General features: G+C 38.3%; 4 protein-coding genes across 4 annotated transcripts; 2 read left to right on the forward strand and 2 right to left on the reverse strand.

Annotated features, from left to right (window-relative positions):
- Positions 1–641: 641 nt before the first annotated feature.
- On the reverse strand, positions 642–4,417 carry LOC110061240 (uncharacterized). The gene has a single exon (XM_020768072.2). It carries the CDS (start codon positions 4,138–4,140, stop codon positions 2,128–2,130), a length of 2,013 nt encoding a protein of 670 aa, XP_020623731.1. The 5' UTR covers positions 4,141–4,417; the 3' UTR covers positions 642–2,127.
- Positions 4,418–4,433: 16 nt separating this feature from the next.
- LOC110061242 (proline-rich protein 5-like) lies at positions 4,434–9,613 on the forward strand. Its single transcript, XM_020768073.2, has 2 exons — positions 4,434–5,325; positions 8,586–9,613. The coding sequence occupies exons 1-2, from the start codon at positions 4,762–4,764 to the stop codon at positions 8,970–8,972; spliced, it is 951 nt and encodes a 316-aa protein (XP_020623732.1). The 5' UTR covers positions 4,434–4,761; the 3' UTR covers positions 8,973–9,613.
- A 2,070-nt stretch (positions 9,614–11,683) lies between these two features.
- On the forward strand, positions 11,684–17,454 carry LOC110061243 (ubiquitin domain-containing protein 2-like). Its single transcript, XM_020768074.2, has 3 exons — positions 11,684–11,930; positions 12,035–12,262; positions 13,950–17,454. The coding sequence occupies exons 1-3, from the start codon at positions 11,852–11,854 to the stop codon at positions 14,342–14,344; spliced, it is 702 nt and encodes a 233-aa protein (XP_020623733.1). The 5' UTR covers positions 11,684–11,851; the 3' UTR covers positions 14,345–17,454.
- A 1,487-nt stretch (positions 17,455–18,941) lies between these two features.
- Positions 18,942–20,885, reverse strand: LOC110061381 (methylated-DNA--protein-cysteine methyltransferase-like). Its single transcript, XM_089291411.1, has one exon. The coding sequence runs from the start codon at positions 20,622–20,624 to the stop codon at positions 20,109–20,111; it is 516 nt and encodes a 171-aa protein (XP_089147537.1). The 5' UTR covers positions 20,625–20,885; the 3' UTR covers positions 18,942–20,108.
- Between the last annotated feature and the right edge of the window lie 2,725 nt (positions 20,886–23,610).

A 23,610-nucleotide genomic window follows, 5' to 3' on the forward strand; every position in this document is an offset into this window, starting at 1 on the left:
CCATTTCTGAGTTGCCTTTAGCTTCTCTATCAGAGCAAGGCCTGGTGCACAACCATTCATATGAAAATGATTTTAATTTCAGAAGGAAAAGAAAACAAACAGCGGTTACGCACATATTCAAACTAGACAACGCATGGTCTAAAAAAACTTACTCACGTCTTTTGACAGCAATAAATGTTTGAGTGGTGGTCCGCTGTTTCAAGTACACCCTATCAAATCTCGACTGGTGGATTTACATAAATGAGCTGGAGTGACATCAAGGCAAAGTATTTTGTCATACTGGCCCTGCCAATACTCTTGACTTCTTTCTAGCTGATAAGAACAATCAGCCGAGAATATCTAAGTTAGTTGCCAGTTCAGAAAATAATGCAGCACATTACCTCTGGTTTCTGTAACTTGAGTGTCTAGAGGTATATCGACCCCTAAATGGGATAATAGTCCATCGCGGTGGATACACCATTTGCCAGTACTCACTTCAGTAAACACCGACTATCAGGGAAAAATGTGGTTGAGACACTGCCCGGCGTAATCCTGTTTCGATCCTAATTGGGCCGGGGGGGGGGGGGGGGGCGAAGGAATGTGGTGGCTATTGACGAAAAGGTATTTTCCAGTCTTTCTGCCAAGGGAAGCACGAATCTCTGTTCGAGAACCGAGAACGTTTTATTTGCGAAAATGATGAAGAGCTCGAAAGCCACTGTGATACTAATTTAAATTGCCTTGCCCAGCTGAACACAATGCAATGACCTCAGCTACTAGGATGACTTAATCTAGAGTCCATATATAAATAACCACATCCCAGTTATATTTGTCCTTTACGTATGTCAAAATTACATGTAAAACTATACCAAATTAACCTTGTTTTGTATATCTATGTTAAAACGAAATAACTCTATCGAAATATAGAAGTACAAATGATCTTTTGCTATTTTCTAAGTAATATTACAGAGCAGAATTATATTTGACCAAGAAAAAAATAAATGTTAGAGAAATTAAAACTGTTCTCTTTTAGTAAGAGATCATCAATGTATACCTAATCTCTTGTTTATAGTTATGAAGCTATGACGTTCAACCTGAACCTACGGGGCCAACCTACAGTAGTTGAAAATGTACGAAAGTAGCGTCCGCTATCAAGTTCTTGTTCGTATCAAAATTACCAGAAAATGGCGAAGTAAGGATCTATATACATTTGCATAGCAAAAATCGAGAAATTCTGTCTTTGCTTGTCTACTGCTATTGATAGAATTACAAGCAAGGCGGGTTTTCTTTGTCATTCACTGACGTCCAATATGAGTTAAATAAAACCGCAAGGACACATCATTCACAGGATAAAGTTGTCATATGTCATGATAAGCTATTAAAGAATAAATTCATCAGGGCTGAAGAAGCCCGAGTAAGCCGGTGGGAAGGCGAATCCGAAGGCGGGAAGTCAACAGGCGAAAGAAAAAAACTCGACAAATCTCCAGCTTGTCTTAATTAGATCCTGATAAGGTAACTACTCTCCAAACTGGCTAAGTTAGAGTTACAGAGTCCGGAGGAGACTTAGGTTCGATTTCCGCCACTTTCTCGAGTCCGGTTCGGGGAAGGAGTGCGGGCTCCTTGCCCGAACAGCGGCTGGTAATCGAGCCTAGAGGAGACTCCATATAAAAAGGACGGGCGTGCTCGTTGGAAATTTTGAAAAGAACCCCTGAGGGACACCAAGATCCTGTTTTGTGGGCGTGGCTTGAATTCGTTTTGTTTTTTTCACTCTTAAGAGGTACCAATTCTAAAACAACGCTTTTTTCTCCTGTCATATTTTTTTCGGTTCAATACCCTAAAAGGAAGTAACAGAGAAAGCTTCCGGTGTGGATCTTTTGAGACTGAACACCCTAAGTGATACAAAACCGGTTTTTTAACCCCTAAAAGTTAGGACGAGCACCCCTGTCCGTTTTATATGGGAGTTCCCCCGGGATCCAAAGCCGGGAAGTCAACAGGCGAAAGAAAAACCCTCGAAAAATCTCTGGCTTGAAAAAGACACCAACACCGTCTTAGGGCTATAAGGTTATCACTTTCTGAACTGGCCGGCTAAGCTAGGGTGGCAGAGGCTGTCCTGCCATGATATCGCAGGCACGTCACTCACTCCATAAGCTATTACAAAGGAACATCACCACTCGTCATTAAAACCAGTCTAGATACAGCTCGAGTAAACATGATGTAATTACTCGAGAGATCATTGTTAAACCACGAAATAGCAACTACGACTGGCCACTCATATGAATGAGCTCTGTGTCCAAAGTCAAGGACTACTGCATTCTTCTGGTTGTCGGCTATATCACAAACTGCTATCCCTTTCTGAGCCATAAGATAACCCAACCGCTCCTTGGGGAAAGACTTCGTGACAAGGACAGCAACGCGGTGAAGGGAATCACTTCCTGCCCACTTGTTGATCTCATCTTGGACGACTTGAGTGATAAAATCAAAATCCGAATTCTTCACAGGTACCACTGTAACGGAAGGTCCACAAATGTGGTGACCGAGGTGGTTTGAAACATCATAATTCTCCACGAATTGGGTAAAAATTTCTTTTGTTTCTTTTCCAATGTGATCAAACCGAGGAAGCTTTAATCTCTGCAGTAAATCAAGAAGAGACACTTTAACAAACTCTTGTACAAAGGTGTAAACTTCAAAAGTGGATCTCACTATTGTTTTAAGGCAGGGCGCATGATAAATGTTGTGGGTTTTGCAGAGTTCACGAGCTTGAGTTTGAATTTTCAATGCATCAGCTAGTCCCCCTGTTTCATCACGAGATGATTCATCTTCGTTCCTTTGCATGTAATCATATGCAACCCAGCAATAATAATCAAGATCTGCCATTCGGCTCAGAAGGTTCCCCAACTGAATCAACACGTCAGGAATTTTGGCTTCAAAGGCCTGCAGCTCATCAGCAAAGAAGTGAAACTTCACGGCAGGATCGCATCTTTGAAAGAACTCGGAAATGCCGGCCGGAGACACGACTTCGACTCCACTTGAAATGCTGTTTTTTGCAAAAAATTCCGTGTAAAGTGCGGCTAGTGAAGAGGGAACCACAATAACAACCTTCTGTCCCTGCTTGGCACATTCCAAAGCTTTGAACTGGAGCAAAATTGTTTTTCCGCTTCCGGACGAACCGTTAAAGAATTGTTGGCGTGGGCCATTCCATATTCGTAGCTGATCAGGATTCAAGAACAAAAATTGTTTTGCCAAGATAGCCTGCTCCGGTCGATCAGCTGTCTTCACAACCACTTGCGACCCATCCCCACCTTGCTTGGTACCCCTTTCGTAGCTCTTCTGAAGGAATTTCTGCTGATCAATCTTCTTGCAAACATCTGAGAGCACTTTGGAGCTGACTTCGCAACGCTGGCCAACAAAAATGTAAATCAAATTCTGCAACTGTCGCTTTTCGTGGCTGTCAAACGTCCGTTTAGCAAATTTGTCTTCCCACCAGCTGACAAAATTTCCATCCGATTGCACGTTTTCTTCTCGAAGACTGATAAAATTTTGATTCTCGCGGCCTGGCTCACTGACGTTTGGCATTGCAATTACTTTATAAACAGGAATGGTAGATTCCTTGTAACCAATCTCGTGTGAAAGAGCATGAATTATTTCTTCTCCAATTTGAAGTTGTTTTCTCGCTTTGCTTTGAGTTGACTTACTGAACTTCTTTGGTGCTTTGACCTCGATAAGTATAATACCAATCTGCCGGTGAATGATCAGAAAGTCGATTTCTCCGTCGAGATTCAACAACTTGTCTGTCAAAATGGAGTGATTGGCAGGCAGCTTTTGTCGAAGAACATTTTTGATGAATTCGGTGATTTTTACCTGCGCTAGAACAAACATCGGCTGATTAGTTTCTTTCCCAAACTTTTCCAGCATGTGAAAGATTTTCAGTTCGGCGTTATCTCCATGAATGCTCGCTTTTTCGATGTTATTAAGCGGAGTCGCACCAGAAGCTTGACCAGTTGGCGCGATATAACCAAACGGAAAAGCCGAAGGGCACATAACTGTATCGTGGTCTGATGAATCTACATAGTCGGGATGAATTCCGCTGAAGTAAGCTTCGCAAGCTTGCGTCAAGTCAGAAAAATATTGGCCCGCCGGCCCTTTAACAAAGGCAGAAGCCTCCATTGCCCTTCAAGAATGTTTTAAGCTATACCGGAAGACACACATAGAAGAAGGCAGGTCATTAAAAATTTATCACTTTCGTTTTGATAACAAAAACAAAAATCCCATGTCTTAATTGAATTTCAGTTTCATGTGGCTTAGGGGAATTTTTTTGTTTTTCTGTAAAAGAACTTCCAAGTTAAGATTGGCTTGAGGGATTTCATTTCGGGACCTGAGGGGCTGTTTAAGAGACCTCCAAACCTAGTTACTAGTAGCAGACGCTCTTTGGGTTCGCCAAACAATCTTGTTTCCCTACGTGGGGAAGGAAGATTGCGTGACGAGCCTAATGAGCGTTTGCGTACGAGGCTATGCCTAACTAGTACGAGGCATACTCCAGGTCATGGACTCCTGATACCCTCGTGTGTTATTCCATGCTGTTGCTTGCAACGAGAGAAACGTTTCCTGGGTGTTGCATTACGCTTACTACGTGACGCAATTCAGCTCGTTCGAAGGCCGTGACGTTTTAGCAGCCGCTCCAGCTTCTCTGTCCGAAAGAGACTAAGGCCTGACTACTCGAGTCACCATTCCGTTCCTACGAGCAATTTGACCACCGCTGTTTTCGAAAATACAGCTTTTTCATTTTCGATGGCTCGGTCACCAGTGTCCAGTCTAGGTGAAATTTTGAGAAAGGATGGTTCAGTCACGATGGTTGGGGTTCAGCGACCCAGAAGTCCAAAAATGGTCGACAAAAGGTTTACGTTTGCGGGTGGAAAAACCGAAGATTGGAACACTGTGTCAAATGCCGTGACTGCTCTCTTTCAACGAAAGAAGTTAGCAAAATTAGAATTAAGCAGTCTGACAGAAAAGGTAAAATCAGTTAAACTTGAAATCGGTGGGCCCACGATATGCGAGTGGTTCAAGGAATCGCTTGTAAAGGGTATGATTATTCTACGCGAAGATGTGAAAGACAAAAATGGCGAAGTTCTTCTTGACAAGCTGGCTGATAGTTGGACCTATTTCTTCTGTACGATATTGCCATTACTTCAAGCAATTTTCTTTGATATACAGTCTCGCGAAGCCCAGTCTACAAGGTCTATTGCCCTTTTAAACTTTCGAGATGTTGTTGTGTTGAAAACCAAACTGGAAGAAGCGTTTGTTATGGATTTAACTGTTCCACCTAAAGTCGTACAGATGTTGTTGATTTTGCAGGTGAGACTGAGAATGTTTATTTTTTACATTTTTTCGGTTGCTAGAAAGATATCTTTGTACAAGGCTGTATTGTCATATTCCTTAAAAAATGGATTGGCTATATTGCATTTCAGTTTGTGTTGTGTGACTCTGATTGGTCAATCTGATTTTCAGGCACGCTTTATCAGCTGCCACCATTTAAACAACAAATTGACCTCATTTTATCATAGTCTACACACTCTAGACCATAGAAATGTCATAACAAGATGTTGAAAACTCAATTAGATCTATTCCCTTTAAGTTAATTTCTCTGATGTCATTTCTTTCGTCTATTTATGAGCTCAAGACTTTTTTAACAATTAGATTATGAGCTCAAGATTTCTATCATGCATAAAATTCAAGAGCGAATAATCCAGTTGCTTCAGTACAAATCCATCAGTCATTCAAAACTTAAACAACAAGACTGGTTCACAGTCACTTTGGAAACTGCCATTTTGTTGACAACCACACAGTGCTGGGCTATTCACTATCTACTTAACAGCTAGATTATGAGCTCAAGATTTCTATTTAAACAATGGAGTGTATCTGTCAAGGAATTATTAGCTGATAGTTGCCCTGCAGAAATTTGAAGTTCTTTAAACAAATATTTGCCCGAGAAGCGAAGCTTCGAGAGCAAATATGTTAGTTTTAAGAACATCAAATTTCCAAGGGGAAACTATCAGGCCGATAGTTCCAAGGCATAAACACTCTATTGTCTTTATTGTTCACCACTAAATTTTCTTCTGCGCGCTAGATCAAAACTCATACAGAATTATTTTCTAATTTTCTGGATGAAAGCCGTGAAAGCCAAATGTGAAATTTGAAAAAGAAAACAGAACAAAACCCACTTAATACAATAATTTCAGTTGTTTTTTTTTCTGGAAGCCTGCATATTTTCATGGAGTACTATCCATCTGGGTATTTTCCTCAGACGGGCACTATGGGCTGATAGTCTCTCTCCATGGATGAACACTATCACGTCACGTGATCAATTTAAAGCAATAAGAATTGGAGAAAATTTGGTGGCCAACTATAAGAGGTGATAGTTGATGAGACCGAAGGCCAAATCAACTATCACCTCATAGAAATCGAGTAGAATTCTAACTAAATTTCCTTCAAATAATGATTTCCAATCACTTCTCAACTTAGTATTACATTTCATACTTCAGCAAAATAGCGCAGATTGAATTGTTATTTGAAACTTGCAGTTTTACACGCATGCTCATCAGTTCAGTTTGGTCTAGGATCGGGTGTAATTTAGGGGGAAAGTGGCCAGTGTATAAATAATTTAGTCTAGAACAAGGTTTTTTACCTAGGGTTCTATAATAGAAATTGAAACTTGGAAGTGTCTTTGTACAATATTGGTTTAATAGTTAGTTTATATTGGACTATGATTCATAGCGATAAAGTTTCTGTTTTGAAAATAGCTAGTCTGGGATAGGGGTTTTTGGCACCTAGTCTAGAATACGTTTGCAAAATCAAGCTGATCATTGTCTAGTATTGGGTAAGGGTTTCAGAGTCCCAACAGCCCACCCCCACCCAAAGGTTTATAAAGTACCCCCCTCCCCTGGGATACCAGTAGATTTATACTAAGGAATGATAGGGTGACAAGGCTGAAGGCTAAACCAACTATAACCTCAAGTAGAAATCAAGTGTCATTAATTTGATTGTTTTAAAGCAAAATTGAGCAGACTGAATCATAATCATTTTAATTTATAACTTGCAGCTGTTTCTGCACATTCATCAGTTCATTAGTAAAATTTTGAGGATTTAGATTTTCCTACAGGGGGCATGCCTTAAAACTGAAAATTATGTGAGTTTATTTATTGAAATTTCCAGTTGCTATGGAGCACTTGGGGCTTTCATATTTTCCATTAGGGTATCTGTTTTAGGTCAATTTTTTCTTTACATCAGAATGAACCAATTTTTGAAACCAGCCTTTTTTAAAATTTTTTTTTTGTTTTTTCAGGGGCGGGGGTCTTAAAAGAACAACATATACACCACCAACCCCCCTCAGTTTTTAACCCTACCCTACCATGCCAGGATCCCATAGTCACCTGTGGGTATACTGTCACCTGTTATAGTTCATCGCTTAATTTTCTGGAATTCCTAATGGTTTAAATTGATCATGTGATGCGATAGTGTTCACTGGCAGAGAGACACTATTTAAACAATAGAGTGTTTCTGTTGAGGCACTATCGGCTGATAGTTGCCACAAGGAAATTTGATGTTCTAAAAACAAATAGCTACCATTGAAAGGAAGATTCTAGCGAAAATATGCTAGTTTTAAGAACAACAAACTTTTAAGGGGTAACTATCAGATTGATAGTTCTGAGACTAAAACACTCTGCTGTCTTTATTGTTCAGCATTATATTTTCTTTCACACACAAGTTCAAAATCATATTGAATTATTTTCAACTTGTTTACATGAAAGCCAAATGTAAAATTTGAAAAAGAAAACAGACAAAAACCTACTTTATACAATTTCAATTGTTTATTTTCTATAAGCCAACTTGTTTACAGAAAAAATTTTCACTGATGAGTTCTATATCCATCCATGTTTTTTCCTCAGACGGGCACTATGGGCTGATAGTTCTCTCCGCAGATGAACACTATCACATCACATGATCAATTTTACAAATAAGAATCAAAGAAAATTTAGTGGTGAACTATAATTGCCCATGGTAGTCGTCCAAGTAAAATATCCAGATGGATAGTATTTGCTCGTGAAAATTTTTCTTTAAGCAAGTGTGCTTAAAGAAAAAAAATTGAAAGATGCAATTTGTTTGTTTTCTTTTTCAAACTTTACATTTGGCTTTCACACCTTTCATCTAAAAAAGTTTATTAAAAATAATTCAACATGAGTTTTTGACTGGTGCACGGAAGAAAATTTAGTGGTGAACAATAAAGACAATATAGTTTTTTTTGTTGAGGAACTATCGGTCTGATAGTTACACCTTGGAAATTTGATGGTCTTAAAACTAGCTTATTCTGCGGGGCAACTATCAGCTGATAGTTCCTCAACAGAAATGCTCTATTGTTTAAATAGGGTCTGTGTGAGGTCATACCCAATTATCAGTTTTGACCAGTTATGACAATTAAGTGATAACTATAACTTACAGTGAATAGACAACACTCACTATGATGGCTATGCTATCAGTGTAGATTGTCTGTAATGCAGACAATTTAAGTGATTATCACCAATGCTTAACTGGAGACTCAATATTATTTTCTTTTACAGAGTGTGCACGATGACCAGAATAGCAGAAACTACAGAAAGCTGGAACATCTTATCTCTTATACTGTGTCACCTTACTTAAGTTCAACAGGCTTGCAACCAAAACCGTTGAAACAAACTGTAGAATCTACAGCAAGTAAAGATGAAGATTCACAAGAACCAAGTACTGTGACAGAAAAAGTAGCAGAAACTGTGAGACAATCTAATAAGAAACCTCGTCCCATCAGTGTTGGGAACTCCTTGGAACTTCAGTCTAGGTATTCGGCTGACAGACTTCATGAGGCTGCGCTTCAATCAGGACAAAACAGACGCTTTACGTATACATCTGATTGTTTAACTGATTCATCTCGGAGTTCTGTGTTTGGCTCTAGCTCATCTACTGTCACCTAGAGCTACTATAATGGTTTAAAGGACTCTTTGTCACCAGTCAGTTGACACAGGACGCACAGTGCCTACTGCAATAGTCGTTGCATCAGGCTTGAGTTTTACAGACTGAAGTTAAGACTTCAAGCTTGCTTGAGAGGCCTTTGTCTTCATGTCGTGACAACTGACTCTTGCAGTTCTGTCTTATGCCAGGGGGTAATGAACAGGGACGGTGTGACCTGTCATAGGTTATATCCTCCCGGAGAAGTGTCTATTCACTTCATGCAATAAAACTCTCGAGAAAAGCAAATTGAAGATGGTCTCTTTGAGTGCTTTGTCCTTTAAATTGATCCTAATCATGTCAAAAAGTGAGCAATTTGCAAAGAATATATCACACAGGAAACTTGATAATTTAAGTTGTATGTCAGTCACCACTTCTCATGTATACAGTTCACAGAACAACATTTTCAGGCCCTTCATGAAGCAAATCAGAACAGTGTGAAAATCAGAATTATCTTACTTGTGGACTGCAATTGTGTCATGAGTGAAAACTAATCAGATGTGAGATAAATCAAATGCAAATACTAACAGCAATGATCCCTGTGGCTGGATTTATCATCTGGCATTCTGATTAAGCAATAAATTATTCAATAAAAAACCTTGCATAACTTTGTCATCCAATGAAAAGTAAAACCAACTTCAACTGTAACTCACTAGACATGTTTTCTCACACCTTGTGTCAGCTACGTGTTTTTTCTTTGAGTTTTGATTGGTTCACTGGATTGTGATTGGCCAGATTTGTCGGATTTGGGGTGAATGAAGTGATTGTGGTAGAAAAATCAGATATCCTTTAAGACAGCTATGGTATTTATACATCACTGAACTCTCTAAGGAAAAGTGCACTCCAGCCTTTCCACTCCTGTCTCAAACTACATGGTAGAGTTTCTTTGACACAGGGGCGGATCTAGGGGGGGGGGGGGGTGCAGGGGGTGTGCACCCCGCCGAAATGAAGACTTCTTCTTTGTATTCACTTTCAAAATTTGTTTACCTCGCCATTCAGTTATGCCATTCCTTAGTGGTGCACCCGCTCCTAAGAAAAATCCTCGATCTGCCCCTGTGACCTTGTTAAATAACTATACATGACCAGGATTTTAATAGCTTACATGGCTGACAGGAGTGTTATTCACACAAGCGCCAAAATCATGACAATATAGAGTAAAGATACTGTTTCATGACAATATGGTTTGCCATCCGGGATTCCACTGGCTTCAATGAACACAATCATGTTTTGTCCATTTTCTCTTCTCATGTCGTCTGTGATTAAAGGTGGCTCCATACAGTTCATTTATCGCGTTGCGTGCTCGGGTTTTTTTCTGCGTGCTATGTTTTTGCGTTCGTTTTTACACCCAGTCCTTTCAAACGTATTAAATGTAATAGGCAATGATGAAATAGTGTCACTTCCGTTAAAATCTTGGCTTTTAGTCTTGAATTATAAATGCACAAACAAATGCGTTTTTTTCCGTTTATGTGACTATATTTGTGCTATCTTAAATTTCCTTCGGTGAAATCTTCCAAAATTTTCACAGAACATCGAATCGGGTGGGATACGAATCTTAAACTTGAAAAAAGGGTGAAAAAAGTAGGGTTGTACCGACAGGGTTTTTGAGACTTTTGCAAATATTGATATGTCTTTTACCGGTTAACCTGAAAAAAGAGCTCGAGCTAAAGTAAAATATCGATTACCAGTTGGCCAAATTTTACGGAATTTCCGAGTCACCGAAGGAAACGCGAGAAAATTCACTTCAGTTTTGCTTTTTGTGCTCATGCTGTCGCTGATAAAGGATATCGAAATATGCTGAAGTTTCCTTTCTAATTCTTTTTATTAATATTTTAAAAAACTCAAATGAGATCAGGGATTGGCCGGAGAGAAGAAATTTTTACCTTGAAATGGGTGATTTTGGTACCTTCTTGGGTTGTAAAGTTTCTCTGTTGTATTCTTTGCTGGATTGAGTCATGTTAGGAACAAATTAGAATTAAACTTTGTGATTCCAATTCGAAATCGATGTTTGAGCATCTATTGCGAACAGAGCATACATGTATCTATAATAGATAAAGCTAAGCAATGTACTGGAGGCTGTTTGTGGTGCAGTGATATCGATAAAATGGCTAGTGGCAAAATGGCTAAACCCTCCATAACCAGAAGTACAAATGGGTGTCAGAAAACTGGTAAAGCACCCTAATATAATGCTTAAGGGTAATAACATTTTTAAGGGACAAACTGTCATCTATAAGAAGCTACTTTGGAGATCGTCCACAAAATGGCAGTGTTTTATCACTTTCTCTGAGGTTTCGAGGAAGATTTAGAAATGTCACTGGGTTATTCAGTTTCCAAGAAAACTCAAAAATGGAGATTGAACTTGCGTTTAAAACCTCAAAATTATCCAATGAACTGATGAAAGTCATGAAAATCATGAAATTATGCGAACGGACAGCTGCAAGTTTCAAACAACAATTTAGTCTACGAGGCCGTCTGCGAGTTGATCTGGCCTTCGGCCTCATCAACTATCATCTCTGCCATAGAAATCTTGAGTTCATAATCTAATTGCCAATTAGTATAGGCCGTGCAAGTGCTAGATTTCGTGCAACTCTGGAAAAATAAATAAGGAAAACGAAATAAAATGGGAAATGAAATGCGTAAAAAGAAACTGGTAACAAAAATGCACGCATGTCCGCTTCTGTTTACCAGTGACGTCACGGATTGAGCGAATATCAATCGCAGGAACTTTTTTCCATGCTAAAAGTCGAGGGAAACTTTCCTCGAAGCAGAGGAAAACGTCCTCTGTAGCCGCCGTTTTGGCGGTGCAGTTTAATTCTCGACTGTGTTAGCCTTTCTACCAGTCATCATTATGGGTGGCTGTATGGGTACATCGCGAGATCCCAGTGTGCGAGTCAGTTCCAGCGATCAATTTGGTAGTACTCCAGGAGGTTGTTATCAAAAAATGCACAAGTGTTGTACCTTGATATGTTCGCTTGGCAAGGTTTTGGGACCAGCCTAAACGAGTAGCTTAAAATTTTTATTTTTCTTGCAGTCACTCTGGGTCGCAATCAACCACTGAAGAAAGAGAGGCCGCCATGGACTTCCGAAATGCCGCTAACAGAAGGCCAACTACGTAGCAAAAGAGATGAGTTTTGGGAAACTGCTCCAGCTTTCGAAGGGCGGAAAGAGATTTGGGATGCCTTGAGAGCGGCAGCTGAAACAGACGATCATACGTGGGCTCAAGCAATCGTAGATGGAGCAAACATAACACTTCCCACAGGTAAGCGCTCGGCAAGCTTCAAGTCGACTGAAGCATGGCGAGAACATATATATCTCAGCTCAAGTCACGCAAGAAATACCTTGGCAGTTTGCATTTTTCCTGTACTGTTTTCGCTTTAAATTTCGTAGATATTCTTACGAGTATTAAGCGCGTTTTCACATCTTATTAAATACGCCTTCAGCGGTCTACGTGACCACAGATAGACACCGAAAAGTTAGGAAACAATATTTTTGTTGTCAAGATGGCTGCTATCAGCTCACGGCATTTAAATGCATTCAAGCACAAAATGAAGTCTTTTCGCTAGAGATTGATGCCCGATTACAAAAATTTGACAGGGTTCGCTAACAGATTATGCTCTCAAAACCCTACATTTAAAAACATTTGATCCCAGGTCGTAGTATCGTAGCTAGACTGCTTAACTCAAACAAATTGTAAGACATAAGATTTAAACAATACAAGGGTCGAGACATCACTCAACGAAAATGATTCCTGTCATTGATTGTAAATGTGAAGACTAGACGATCGGGTGTAGCAGAAATTTCACTTCCCAGGTGCTGGTCCGTTAGAAAAAGTATAATGGTTTTCAAAATGTACTAAATTCGTGTCTCGACGTGCGAAAGAAACCAACAAATATTTCACACCCGTGCTAAATTGTTACAAAATTGTAGTTTTTGCATATTTACATTTGAGTATACTCTGCTTTCGATATTCAGGGATTATTCCTTTTGCGAGCTAACAAGCAAAATGAATGGTTTTTTAATCTGTAAAATTCTTGATAGTTGAAAGTGAAATGTTAATTTCTTGCAAGAGCGTATTAATTAAGTTATTCAAGATTTCTTGATATGTAGTCGATCACTTGGAAACTGAAAGGCAATATCACTTAGTAGTGTTATCTCTGGAAAGATCTCTTTGTACGTGGCCCAGTTACTGAGCAACAGAACTGCCGACCCCCTGAGAAAAATTAAATCTGGAAGTTACTTTCAAAATTTTATGTCACTTAGGGCTAATGTTAAGTAAACAAAGGGACTGGGTGGCTTTGAAGGGAAGATTGGCCTTTTGTTGGGCAAAAAAGATAGAAAATGAGATACATGTAACTTTCATCATCATTACTTCCAATTCTCCAAGAGGTTTCTGTAATAAGCTCTCTTTTACAGGATAGGGTTATTAGGGGGAGGGAGGGGGTCACTCTTCATATGGACTCTATAGTGCATATGCACTCACGTGTCCAACAGCCATGCAAATTTATTGGAGCAAGAGAAATTGTTTGCATAAGAAAAGAGTTGAACTCCCACAGGATTGGTTTGGTACACCAACATGGCTGCCGTTTCATTGTTTTGCAACACCGATATGGCTGCCATGACATTGTGTGCATATGCTCCATCCTTTAACTAGCCTGTGAACACAGATGGATTTCTAGCATTTGTTTCACACTGCAGACTGGCGTCATGGAAATTGCCTGTGGAGTCATTTTCGCAGATGGTATTTTTCGGCGGCATGAGACTAAAGCTGAAAATATGTCTGTGTTCGCAAGGTACCCTTTGACCAATCCGGCAAGGCTGAACGTGCCAGTAATTGGAGCCTCCTCAGTGGCCATAGCTCTAGGCTTGTGTCATTCAGGGCTCACCACTGTAATAAGGCGATGACCCAAGGTGACTCTAAGCTTACTGGATATCTTTTTATTATTAAGGATCTTTACAAGATGCCTATGATGAACTTGGCAACAGATATGTTCTTCCAGTTTACTGTTTAAGCAAGCCAACAAATCTAATTAAAGATGAAGATGTAAGTGGTGAGGCTAGCACAGAAGCAGACGAAGAAGAGCCTGTGCCGTCAGGAGAAGAACTGTACATTAAACTTCGCTTATCATCTGGCAAGGACCTGAAAATGAATGTTTATACTTCTGACACTGTACTGAAAATTAAGAAAAAACTTCATCAATTGGAAGGGATTGAGCCTTCAAAGCAAAGATGGTTTTATGCTGGAAAAATCTTGACTGATAAGACAACAATAGGCGAAGCAAAAATCCCCAAAGGTTATGTTGTACAAGTGATTTTACCTCAGCCCACACCTGTGGAGAACTAGAAAGCTGTTGGCTTTAGTGCAAGGGAATTATTTTGTTACGATATTTGGCACGGATTGTATTTCATGGCAGCTTATTTACTTGTAGTAATATCAAGCTTTGTAAAACTAAAAAGCCACATGCTAAGATGTAAACTATATAAATTAGCATCAGGAATTCTCGAGGTAAGATTTCCATGAAGTGATGCTGATGCATGCCACACAGAAATGAACCTCTGTTTTCCCATTTTCTAATTTCTAAACACAAAACGTTACCACTCCAAGTGGTATAAACAAAGCCATAATGGTGGCATAAGCTCTACAATAAAGGGAATCCCCCACCCCACCCTAGCCCTCCAGGCTGTTGAAGGCCTTGAATGATAATGACAAAAGTACATTATTGCACTAATAATTTACAAGAGAATGTATATTAAGGAAGTCACAATAAGCTGCAAGTTTGCACTGAGTCCACAGCTTAAATAACCCAATTAGGAGTTAATCAACTTCCACTGAATAAAAAGACTCGCAACTCATTCTCAGCGGGGGGGTACTCAGATATAAAAGTGACAGGGAGGTGTAAAGACCTTTTTAGGGTTTGAAATTCAGGGTCTGACGACTTTTTTGAGTTAAAAATTTCACAACTTTTTTTGGGTAAAGGACTTTAGTAAGGAATTTTTGGGGGTTCTCTCATTTTTGTCGCAAGCCATTATCAGTTCCTTTTTTGATTTGTTTTAAGGTGGATGGAAAACATCCATGTTTGGAATGTTCTTTATTTTTTCATTATATTGTTTTTATTCACAGAAATAGAACTTTTTTCATTGTTTTTGGCTGCTGGACTTTCTTGGGTCTTTTCCCATTTGTGATGGGCCCTTCATTAGGTTTGAGGATTTTGCCTGCCATTTGCCCTTCCCTATTCCTATTATATGCGAATACCTCCCATGTGGACTCATTGGTCCAATCTGAAGTAAAATGTTTGCAAAATACCAGAAAATAAATGCTGAAGCTTGAGATGAAACAATGCACAGATTTGCTGGTAGCTTAATTAAGTTAATGTTCTCAATGGTATTTGCAAATATTTTATAGATTGAGACAAACACGGGACAGAAGTACCTTATGCCTTTTATTCAATGGTCTTAGTTAACTTGAAACTGGTGTACTATGTAATTACTAACTGCAGAAGTTAAAAATTTGCATATGGATGCCAAAATGCTAGTAGATTGAAATCCCATTTACATGTATATAGTTTGAGAAAATAGATGTCAGACTTGAAGTCTACATAATTTGATCCCTCAGAAACTGACGAAATTTGAGCCAAAGAACCCAATCTTTATGCTTAGTCATCTGTGAAGTATGTTTTGCTCAAGTCTCAATGTTTTTTTTTTTACATAGGTTATGCAAATAAGTATGTCTCTGGCTAAAATCAGTGCCTATATATGTACAGTCACATAAAATTTAAAAATTAAATATGAAGCAAAGTGTCATATAATTTAACTGGAGTTTGGTTCTGCCATTGATCGTTATGACTGAAAATAATTTACAGTGAAACTGGTTGAAGCATTTCACTTTATAGTGAATATTATGATGCAAATTTTGATTGTTCAACACAATAATGGAAATCTGTGACTGTTAAACCTCAGCTGAATAGAACAACTCTATGCAAATCAATACTATCATATAATGAAATAATGTAGTCTGCTTTTTTCAAGCATTTTTCCATTTTAAACCTCATCAGAAGTTGCCCAACCATTCTTTCATTCACAAATTGGTGTGATTAATAAAGAAAGTTTACAGTCAAATGAAAAAACTAAAGCATTCAAAACACAAAACATTTTACATTTGTGTTCCATGATTTTTTGTATAATTTTGTAAAATCATTTTATTCAGTGGCAGTAACAAATCAATAAGTCAAACAACTATCAAATCTATTCTGTGCAATTGCAAGTTTACATAAGTATAATAATTTCAGCATTCACCATTATTCAGTTGAACATAATTCTGCAATTTTTTTTTTTCAGCAGAAAGGTTCTTAAGATGTTTAGACTGTAAGCATATATAATGTATGGTTAATTAGCCCTCTTAGTTTCAAACATGATTAATAATATTAAATGTGTGGTCCTGGAAATATCCATACAAACCCCAAGGAGAGTTAGTAGAGATTAGGAGGGGGTCTCAACAGCCAATAATTTTAAAGGAAACTATTAACCTAAACTGGAATCTCTTGAGGGATCGGGATTGGTGCGGGCAGGGGTGGGTGGGTCCAAACCAAATAACTTTCCATGGGAGGGGTATGGATATTTTTTGGAACAACACCTTGCAGATTCTTTTCACCAACTGATACAGTCAATTTTTTTTTTCTTTTTTCCTGTTTGCTTGATATTGGCTGGTAATGCTAGATCATTTGAGAGCTACTACAAATTTAGGATTAGGAGAAAGTTTAATAATAATATTCATAATAATAATTATAATAATAACCTACTGGAAGACATTGTATAAGCACAGCATTTTAAAATGTCAATTCAGCATGATAATTTGTCTGAAATTTTTTTAACAAGTATTTTTCATGATCAGAAACAGAATACCAAATGAATTTAGTCTGATGCAATTCAGTGTAATAGCCCACTTCAAAATTACTTGCCTGATGAGTTGTACGACACTAGGTCCAACTAAAAATGTAACTTACAAATTGTATCAATAACAACATTTAAAGCTATAGGCTTTTGTGAAACCCATTTGTGTTTTAAAGTCAGTGGTATATTCCATAAGGTTTGGAAACAGCAAGAAAGATTGAAAACCAGTTACATTTGTGTGTAAACTGATGCAAGAGTAATCAAGGCATCCAGTTACAGCAGCAACTACAGCTGTAATGTTATTGCATTATTGCTATAATTAATTATTGGACACCCAGATGAATATGCTCTTATGTAGACAAAAAGACATGGGAAACAATTGAAAGATAGAATTCAGTAACTGTTTCAATCCTGTGTGAATTGAGATCACTTATTAATATATTTGATGCTTAATCAAATAGTTAAATGGAAGATCCTCCTCTACATTTTGATGGTTTTTATCTTAAAAAATGAATTTATAAACATGCATATTTCATGTTTTTGATTAAAGATAGAAAGGCACAACAAGTGGCAGAAATTATAGTCTTAGGCTCTGGATCAGAAGGTCCGATGCATTTCACTTATGTAGTGTCTCTGCTCACACAAGCATTATTTTGACATGTCAGCTTACTAGGGGAAGAAGCAATTACCTTTTCTTAACTTGTCCAATATTCTCTAAAGATTTTGCTGGGTAAAAAGGGTCAAGTAATATAACATGATCCACTTTATAGTTCACCACTAAATTTTCTCCAATTCTCATTGGTTTAAATTGATCACTTGACACGATAGTGTTTGTTCGTGGAGAGACACTATCAGGCCATAGTGCCCATCCGAGGAAAATACCCAGATGGATAGTACTCGTCCGTGAAAATTTTTCTGTAAACAAGCGGGCTTGTAGAAAATAAACAATTGAAATTGTATTTAGTGGGTTTCTCTGTTGTCTTTTCCAATTTTACATTTGGTTGTCACGGCTTTCACCTAAAAAAGTTAATTCAAAAAAAATTATTCTAAATAATAATTCAATATGATTTTTGAACTGGCGCACAAAAGAAAATTTAGTGGTGAACAATTGAAGACAATAGAGTGTTTCTGACTTGGAACTATCGGTCTGATAGTTGCTCCTTGGAAATTTGATGTTCTTAAAACTAGCATATTTGCCCTCGAAACTTTGCCTCTCGGGCAAATATTTGTTTTAAGAACATAAAATTTCCACGGGGCAACTATTAGCTGATAGTTCCTTGACAGAAACACTATTGTTTAATTAGTGCAACTCCTCGGACAACCACATTTCACTGCAAGTTAAAACATTGCCCAAATTCACACCATTCAGCAAGTTCCAAGGTGCTGAGACAAGGATAAATTGGTCAAAGTCTATGCAGCACGTTGCTGTGGCTTGCAAAACGGTAGTAAAACATTTGACCAATGCTTTTCAACTTGCAGATCAACATATTTTTTTGGACAAAGTACTGCAAGGAAAACGATACCTGTATTGATAAGAAGTTAAAGAGGAAGTGTGTAACTATCATGGGATCAATCATGGCACTTAGCCATCAGCTAATAAGATTAGCTATCTGTCAGCAAATCTGTCAAAAGTCAACTTAATTTAATGAATGGGATTGTCATTTTCAGCTTTGATATATCCCAAATCCTTTTTGCACTTAGCAATAAATAAAAGGAACTTGTCCAAAGGAATGGCTTTTAGCAGGTTATTTAGTCAATCTGCAGGTCACAGAGCATTGTACACAATAAGATTGTACCATTTGTGGCACAGCGAAAATATAAGATTCAACTGATAAATTCTAGGACTGGGAAAGATAAAATTAAGATCTGTTTCACAACAACAGGTCATTATGAACAAGTCTTTGATTTTAGTTTGTTATAAATGGCAACAGAAAATTTAACTCTGTAAATATAAGTAGTTTTTTCAATATTTTGATCATATGTCAGGTGAGTGGTCTCTGTGAGGTAGAATTCTCCTGATGTGTGCTTGACAATTTTACATTGACTGATACATGTGAAGTTGAAAAATTAAATTGTTTTACAGGCGTTATATTTTGTGTTACAACTGTCAACCCAACCAAACACCTTAACAACTCCAAACAATGACACAAACATGTTCCTTCCTAACCTCAGAAATTCCAATTTTTTATCCTTTATAAAATAAATGATTTCCCTGAAATGGTAACAATTCATCTTGATCTTAAAAGACACGTTTCTCCACTTAAATATCTACAATAAAACTTTACTAGCGTTTAGTAAAATTAAATGATAAACTTTGTAACTGACAAAAGAAGAAAGAAGTTTCTCTTGCTCTGTTTAAACTATAAATACTTTAACCATGTTTTTAGAATTACCATTTAGGCCTCCTTTAACTGTAAGCAAACCCAACATGTGTTTCTGACTTAATACGCTCATACATGTACATGCCTTAATTAGAGACAGCTACATGACCTATATACATTTAGATGTTCTCACATTAACTACTAACTTACACAAAACATTTTAACATCTTGGAATTTTTCTAATATTCAATGAAAAAGTCCCAATTTGTAAGGACTGGTGTAACAGTAACTTCCAATGAAATAATAAACACCTATTTTTATAGAGACAACAATAGCATTAGCTATTAAAATACCAAAAATTCCCCCTCCCAAAAAGATAAGACTTTGAAGGAAATAACATAATGGATATTAATATACTTGGCTTTGCCTTGCGGATTCACAATTACTTGGCCAACATCACGCCGTTCAATATTAGTACAGGCATAAAGAACAAGCATCAAATTGCTAACTGACACAAAATTATTAGAAACATGACTAAATAAGGGGCTGGTCTTACATATAAATATCCAAAGGAGGGTTGCTGGTGGGGGGTTTCTGATATTTTTTCTGTTTGAAAACATTACAATAGCTTGAGCCAAACAAAAAGAAAATGGGGGTCTTCAAATTTCTGACATTTCCAAAGTAAAATTTTCCAGTTGTCTCAGGTTTGTAGAGGATTGATTTGACATCACAACAGTTTTTGAGATATGAAGAAAAATGTTTCATTGCTTGAAGTTAAATTACAGTTATCTTTTGTCTCAAACAGGGTCACATTCTCAATACCATCACCCCACCATGTCTTCATCTACTGCCTCACCCCTACCCCCAGGGAGATGAGTTGCTTGTCTGCAACAAGGTTCTTCAATTGATGGCGTTTTCGTGTTGAAGTAGCCATTTTTTGGTAGCAGCTCCGTTAAATGAGCTATAATTTCCAAGATCACCATTACTTTTGACTACTCTGTGGCAAGGAACGATGAGGGGGATGGGGTTTGTCTTCATTGCTGTTCCCACAGCCCTGGCTCCCTTGGGGTTGCCCGCCATATTGGCAAGCTCTCCGTAAGTTACGGTTTCTCCAGCCTTCACTCGATCTTTGAGGATCTTCCACACTCTGCAGCAAAACGGTTTGTTCAGTTCAAAATCTTTGGTGTTCAAAGTTGGTAATTCAACTTTCGCCAAAGGTGAATTCGAGAAATATGCGTCCATCCAAGCGATGCAGTCCTGGATGTGTTGAGTGGAACGACTCTTAGGGTTTAGCTTCTTGTTTTCTTGCGCAGCTTTTATCTTTGTTCCTTTTAGTTGAATGGATGTAACGCCATCATTATCGGCCCGGATTTCATAAACACCAACTGGAGACTCGAAATATCCTACTTGCTTCATCTTTGAGCTCACTCACTCGCTCGCCCTTCTTAGGAAAATGGCGCGAAAATTAAGTGCCTGAATACCTTAAAAGGGAAAACAATCCTAATTTGGATATGCTACTCTCACAGGCAACCCAAAGGTAGCCCAGGTTTCTGCCAGAAAGATCCATGTGGAACACGAATATTGTTTCACAGACGTTTATTTATTTATTTTTTTGGCATGAGTTATTTTGCGTTTTGGCTCGTTCATATCCCACGCGCCGGGTTAATACTGTTTTGCTAAATGTTGGTAACACTTAGCGCCGCAAACTTGCAACACTTTATTTGCAGCAAGACACGGTTCGTCACGCATGCGGTAACAATGGGCTTCAACTTTCAATGCAACAATGCTGCGAGACAAGTTGAAGGAAAATGTTGCCTCCTTGGATTGATTATTTCAATTCCAAAATTCGAGAAGATGACGATAAAAATAGTTGACTTTACAAGCGCGCAAAGTTACATGTAAGCTATTTTACCTTCAAAAATGGTCTGAAAGGATCCGAATTTATTGCAAAATGTGTGAGTCCTTTCTTCAAAGTTTTTCATTTTTAATTGGTCAAATTGTAAAATTCTACCTAAGAGATTTTTCCCCGGCAGGGGGACTTCAGTGTAAGAGGGATGAGGTGATCTTCGTGCCTTTAGGGGTAAAATTTCCGGTTCGATACCACTCAGTGCGTTTAAAACTGAGATACTAGTAATCACTATGGACCCACTGTGTAATATATTGTCGAGTATGACATGTTGGTTGACAGCCTCATCATTAAGGTACTAAAAATAGCTTTAAACTGAATCATTGCTTTAAACCGTAATGTACTTTATTTCTGTACAAAATGTAGTATAAAACCATCCTGTTACAGCAACTCTTCTTGTAAGAGTGTCTGATTGACAAGTACAAATTTTACATTAAAATTAAAAAAGAACAACTTGAGAGACATCAGTTTTAGAAACCCAGCATCTCTGTTGCCAGAGATTTCTTTTATATGCCTGTTCTTATAGAGGTGTAGTAGAACCTTGAAGGATTTGTTAAAAAGGTGTATTTTTAACTGACAGAGCAAGGTGGCTCAGTTAGATCTTAAAAGAGAGGCACATTTATATTTGAATGGTGTGAGGCCTAAAAAACCAAAGGAGGCAAATAAAAAAGAGGGAATTCTTTTTAAATAATATCGGTTGTTTTATTTTATGCTTTATATATTTTATATATATATATTTTAAGAAAATTAAAATTAAAATTAAAACTAAAAGAATTATAATTTTTTTAGCTCCTTAATTTTTGTTTAGAAACAATCGGGAAAACGGTTGAACAGTTCATCCACAAAAGTTTCTTCCTCCTTAAGTTGTTGTGGGGCATATGGTTTTACTCTGTGTCCAGCAAATCGGATTCTTTTTCCATGGATTCTTGAAGGAAGCCTGGATTGGACCATTCCTTTACAATTAAATCGCTTGATGATTGGTCCAATGTTCACAACACAACAGTAAGCATTGTACACGAAAACGGCCAGCACGCCTCCAAACATCAGTACTGGGACCGAAACAGCGAGCAACGGCACTAGACATATCACAAGTACTCCCCCGAATACTGTCAGCGCTGTGAAGACGATGACCACAAAGGAGCCGAATACGAACGATACGAAGACGATCACAGGGAGGAAGCTAAAGCTGAAGACAATAGCCAAGAACATTGCGATCACAGGATGGGAGTGACTAAACTCATTAGCTTGTCTGCATATACGCACGGCTTGACAATTCTCTAGACTCTCCAAGCAGTAAGCTTGGTAGTTCTTCATGGTCTCCCAGCGGTCAGTCAGCCACTGTGGAAGTAACTTGTCAATATCCATGGCGAGAAAGAAAACTAAGGAAGGCAAAGAAATACAAAGTTACAGTGGTATTATTAACCACGCTCTTCTTGTGTTCGGAAAATGTATCGTTTTGGAAAACAGGCCCACGGTATTGTTAAGAGAGGATCGGGTTTTTTGATTTCAAAAGAAGGAGCATCTGGTAAAGACGAAGTGTGCGCCTATTTTTGTCTTTCTTTCGTGTGCTGACTCACTAGGTGCGCGGCGCGATTTTCATGTTCCCACTCTATCGCGCATGTGCTATAAGGTAATAAGCTTTCCTTCTAACAAATTAAACCACTCCCAAATCAGTGGAACTGATTTGCATTCGCAGTTTGGTCAAATTCACACTCACCTGACAGTGTGTATGATCCCACGCTTAGAAAACTCTCTTCTTTTCTTATCAAGCTAGCTATAAAGGACTCCAAAAAGTGACTTTGCTGGATAACTCGCGAACTAGACCGAGAAGTATGATTCAACTACGACATTGGGATTCATGACATGCAGTCAATTATTACGTCACCTTTTGGTCATACGAATACCACGCACGCGCAGCTTAACGTTTTGATTTTGGACGAGCCATAATTCCATCTATTGTAATTCTGAGTAACCTGGGACCAAGCTTTCGTTCACCGCCTTTAAATGACCAAAAAAACGAGGGTAGCGCATTCTAACAAAGAAACACCAAGGATAGAAGAGGGAAAATGGAGTGCGTCATTTGCAACGTAGTGTATTTCGCCCAATCAGCAACAAAAAAGTTCGCGTTTTTCCACCCTTGGCATGGCTTCTAGTCTTTTCTTTGCGGTCCGATTGTTTGTAGGTTTGTTTGCTTTGTGTTTTTGCTTGTTTATCCCGATAGAGCAAAAAAGACAGGTTTACTTCAAAAAGGAGGGAGCAGCCCATGCAGCGAACAAGCCCCGTTTTCTAATCCCCGCCCCTAGTCCTGTATAGCGTTGGTTGATAACACTTAAATTAGCTGTGACTTTGACCAATAACCTAGAGGATGGAGAGCAATACAGTTAACTCGTGAGTGAACCTCACTGAACTAAATCAGGAAAATTGAGATAATTACACATGGCGAATTGTCTAAGCGTTAGAACTAAACGTTCCATTAGACACTAAAGATTCAACTCA

The sequence above is a fragment of the Orbicella faveolata genome, unplaced genomic scaffold (genome assembly GCF_042242905.1).
Source record: "Orbicella faveolata isolate gen_17 unplaced genomic scaffold, um_ofav_v1 contig_1, whole genome shotgun sequence".
Lineage (NCBI taxonomy): Eukaryota > Metazoa > Cnidaria > Anthozoa > Scleractinia > Merulinidae > Orbicella > Orbicella faveolata.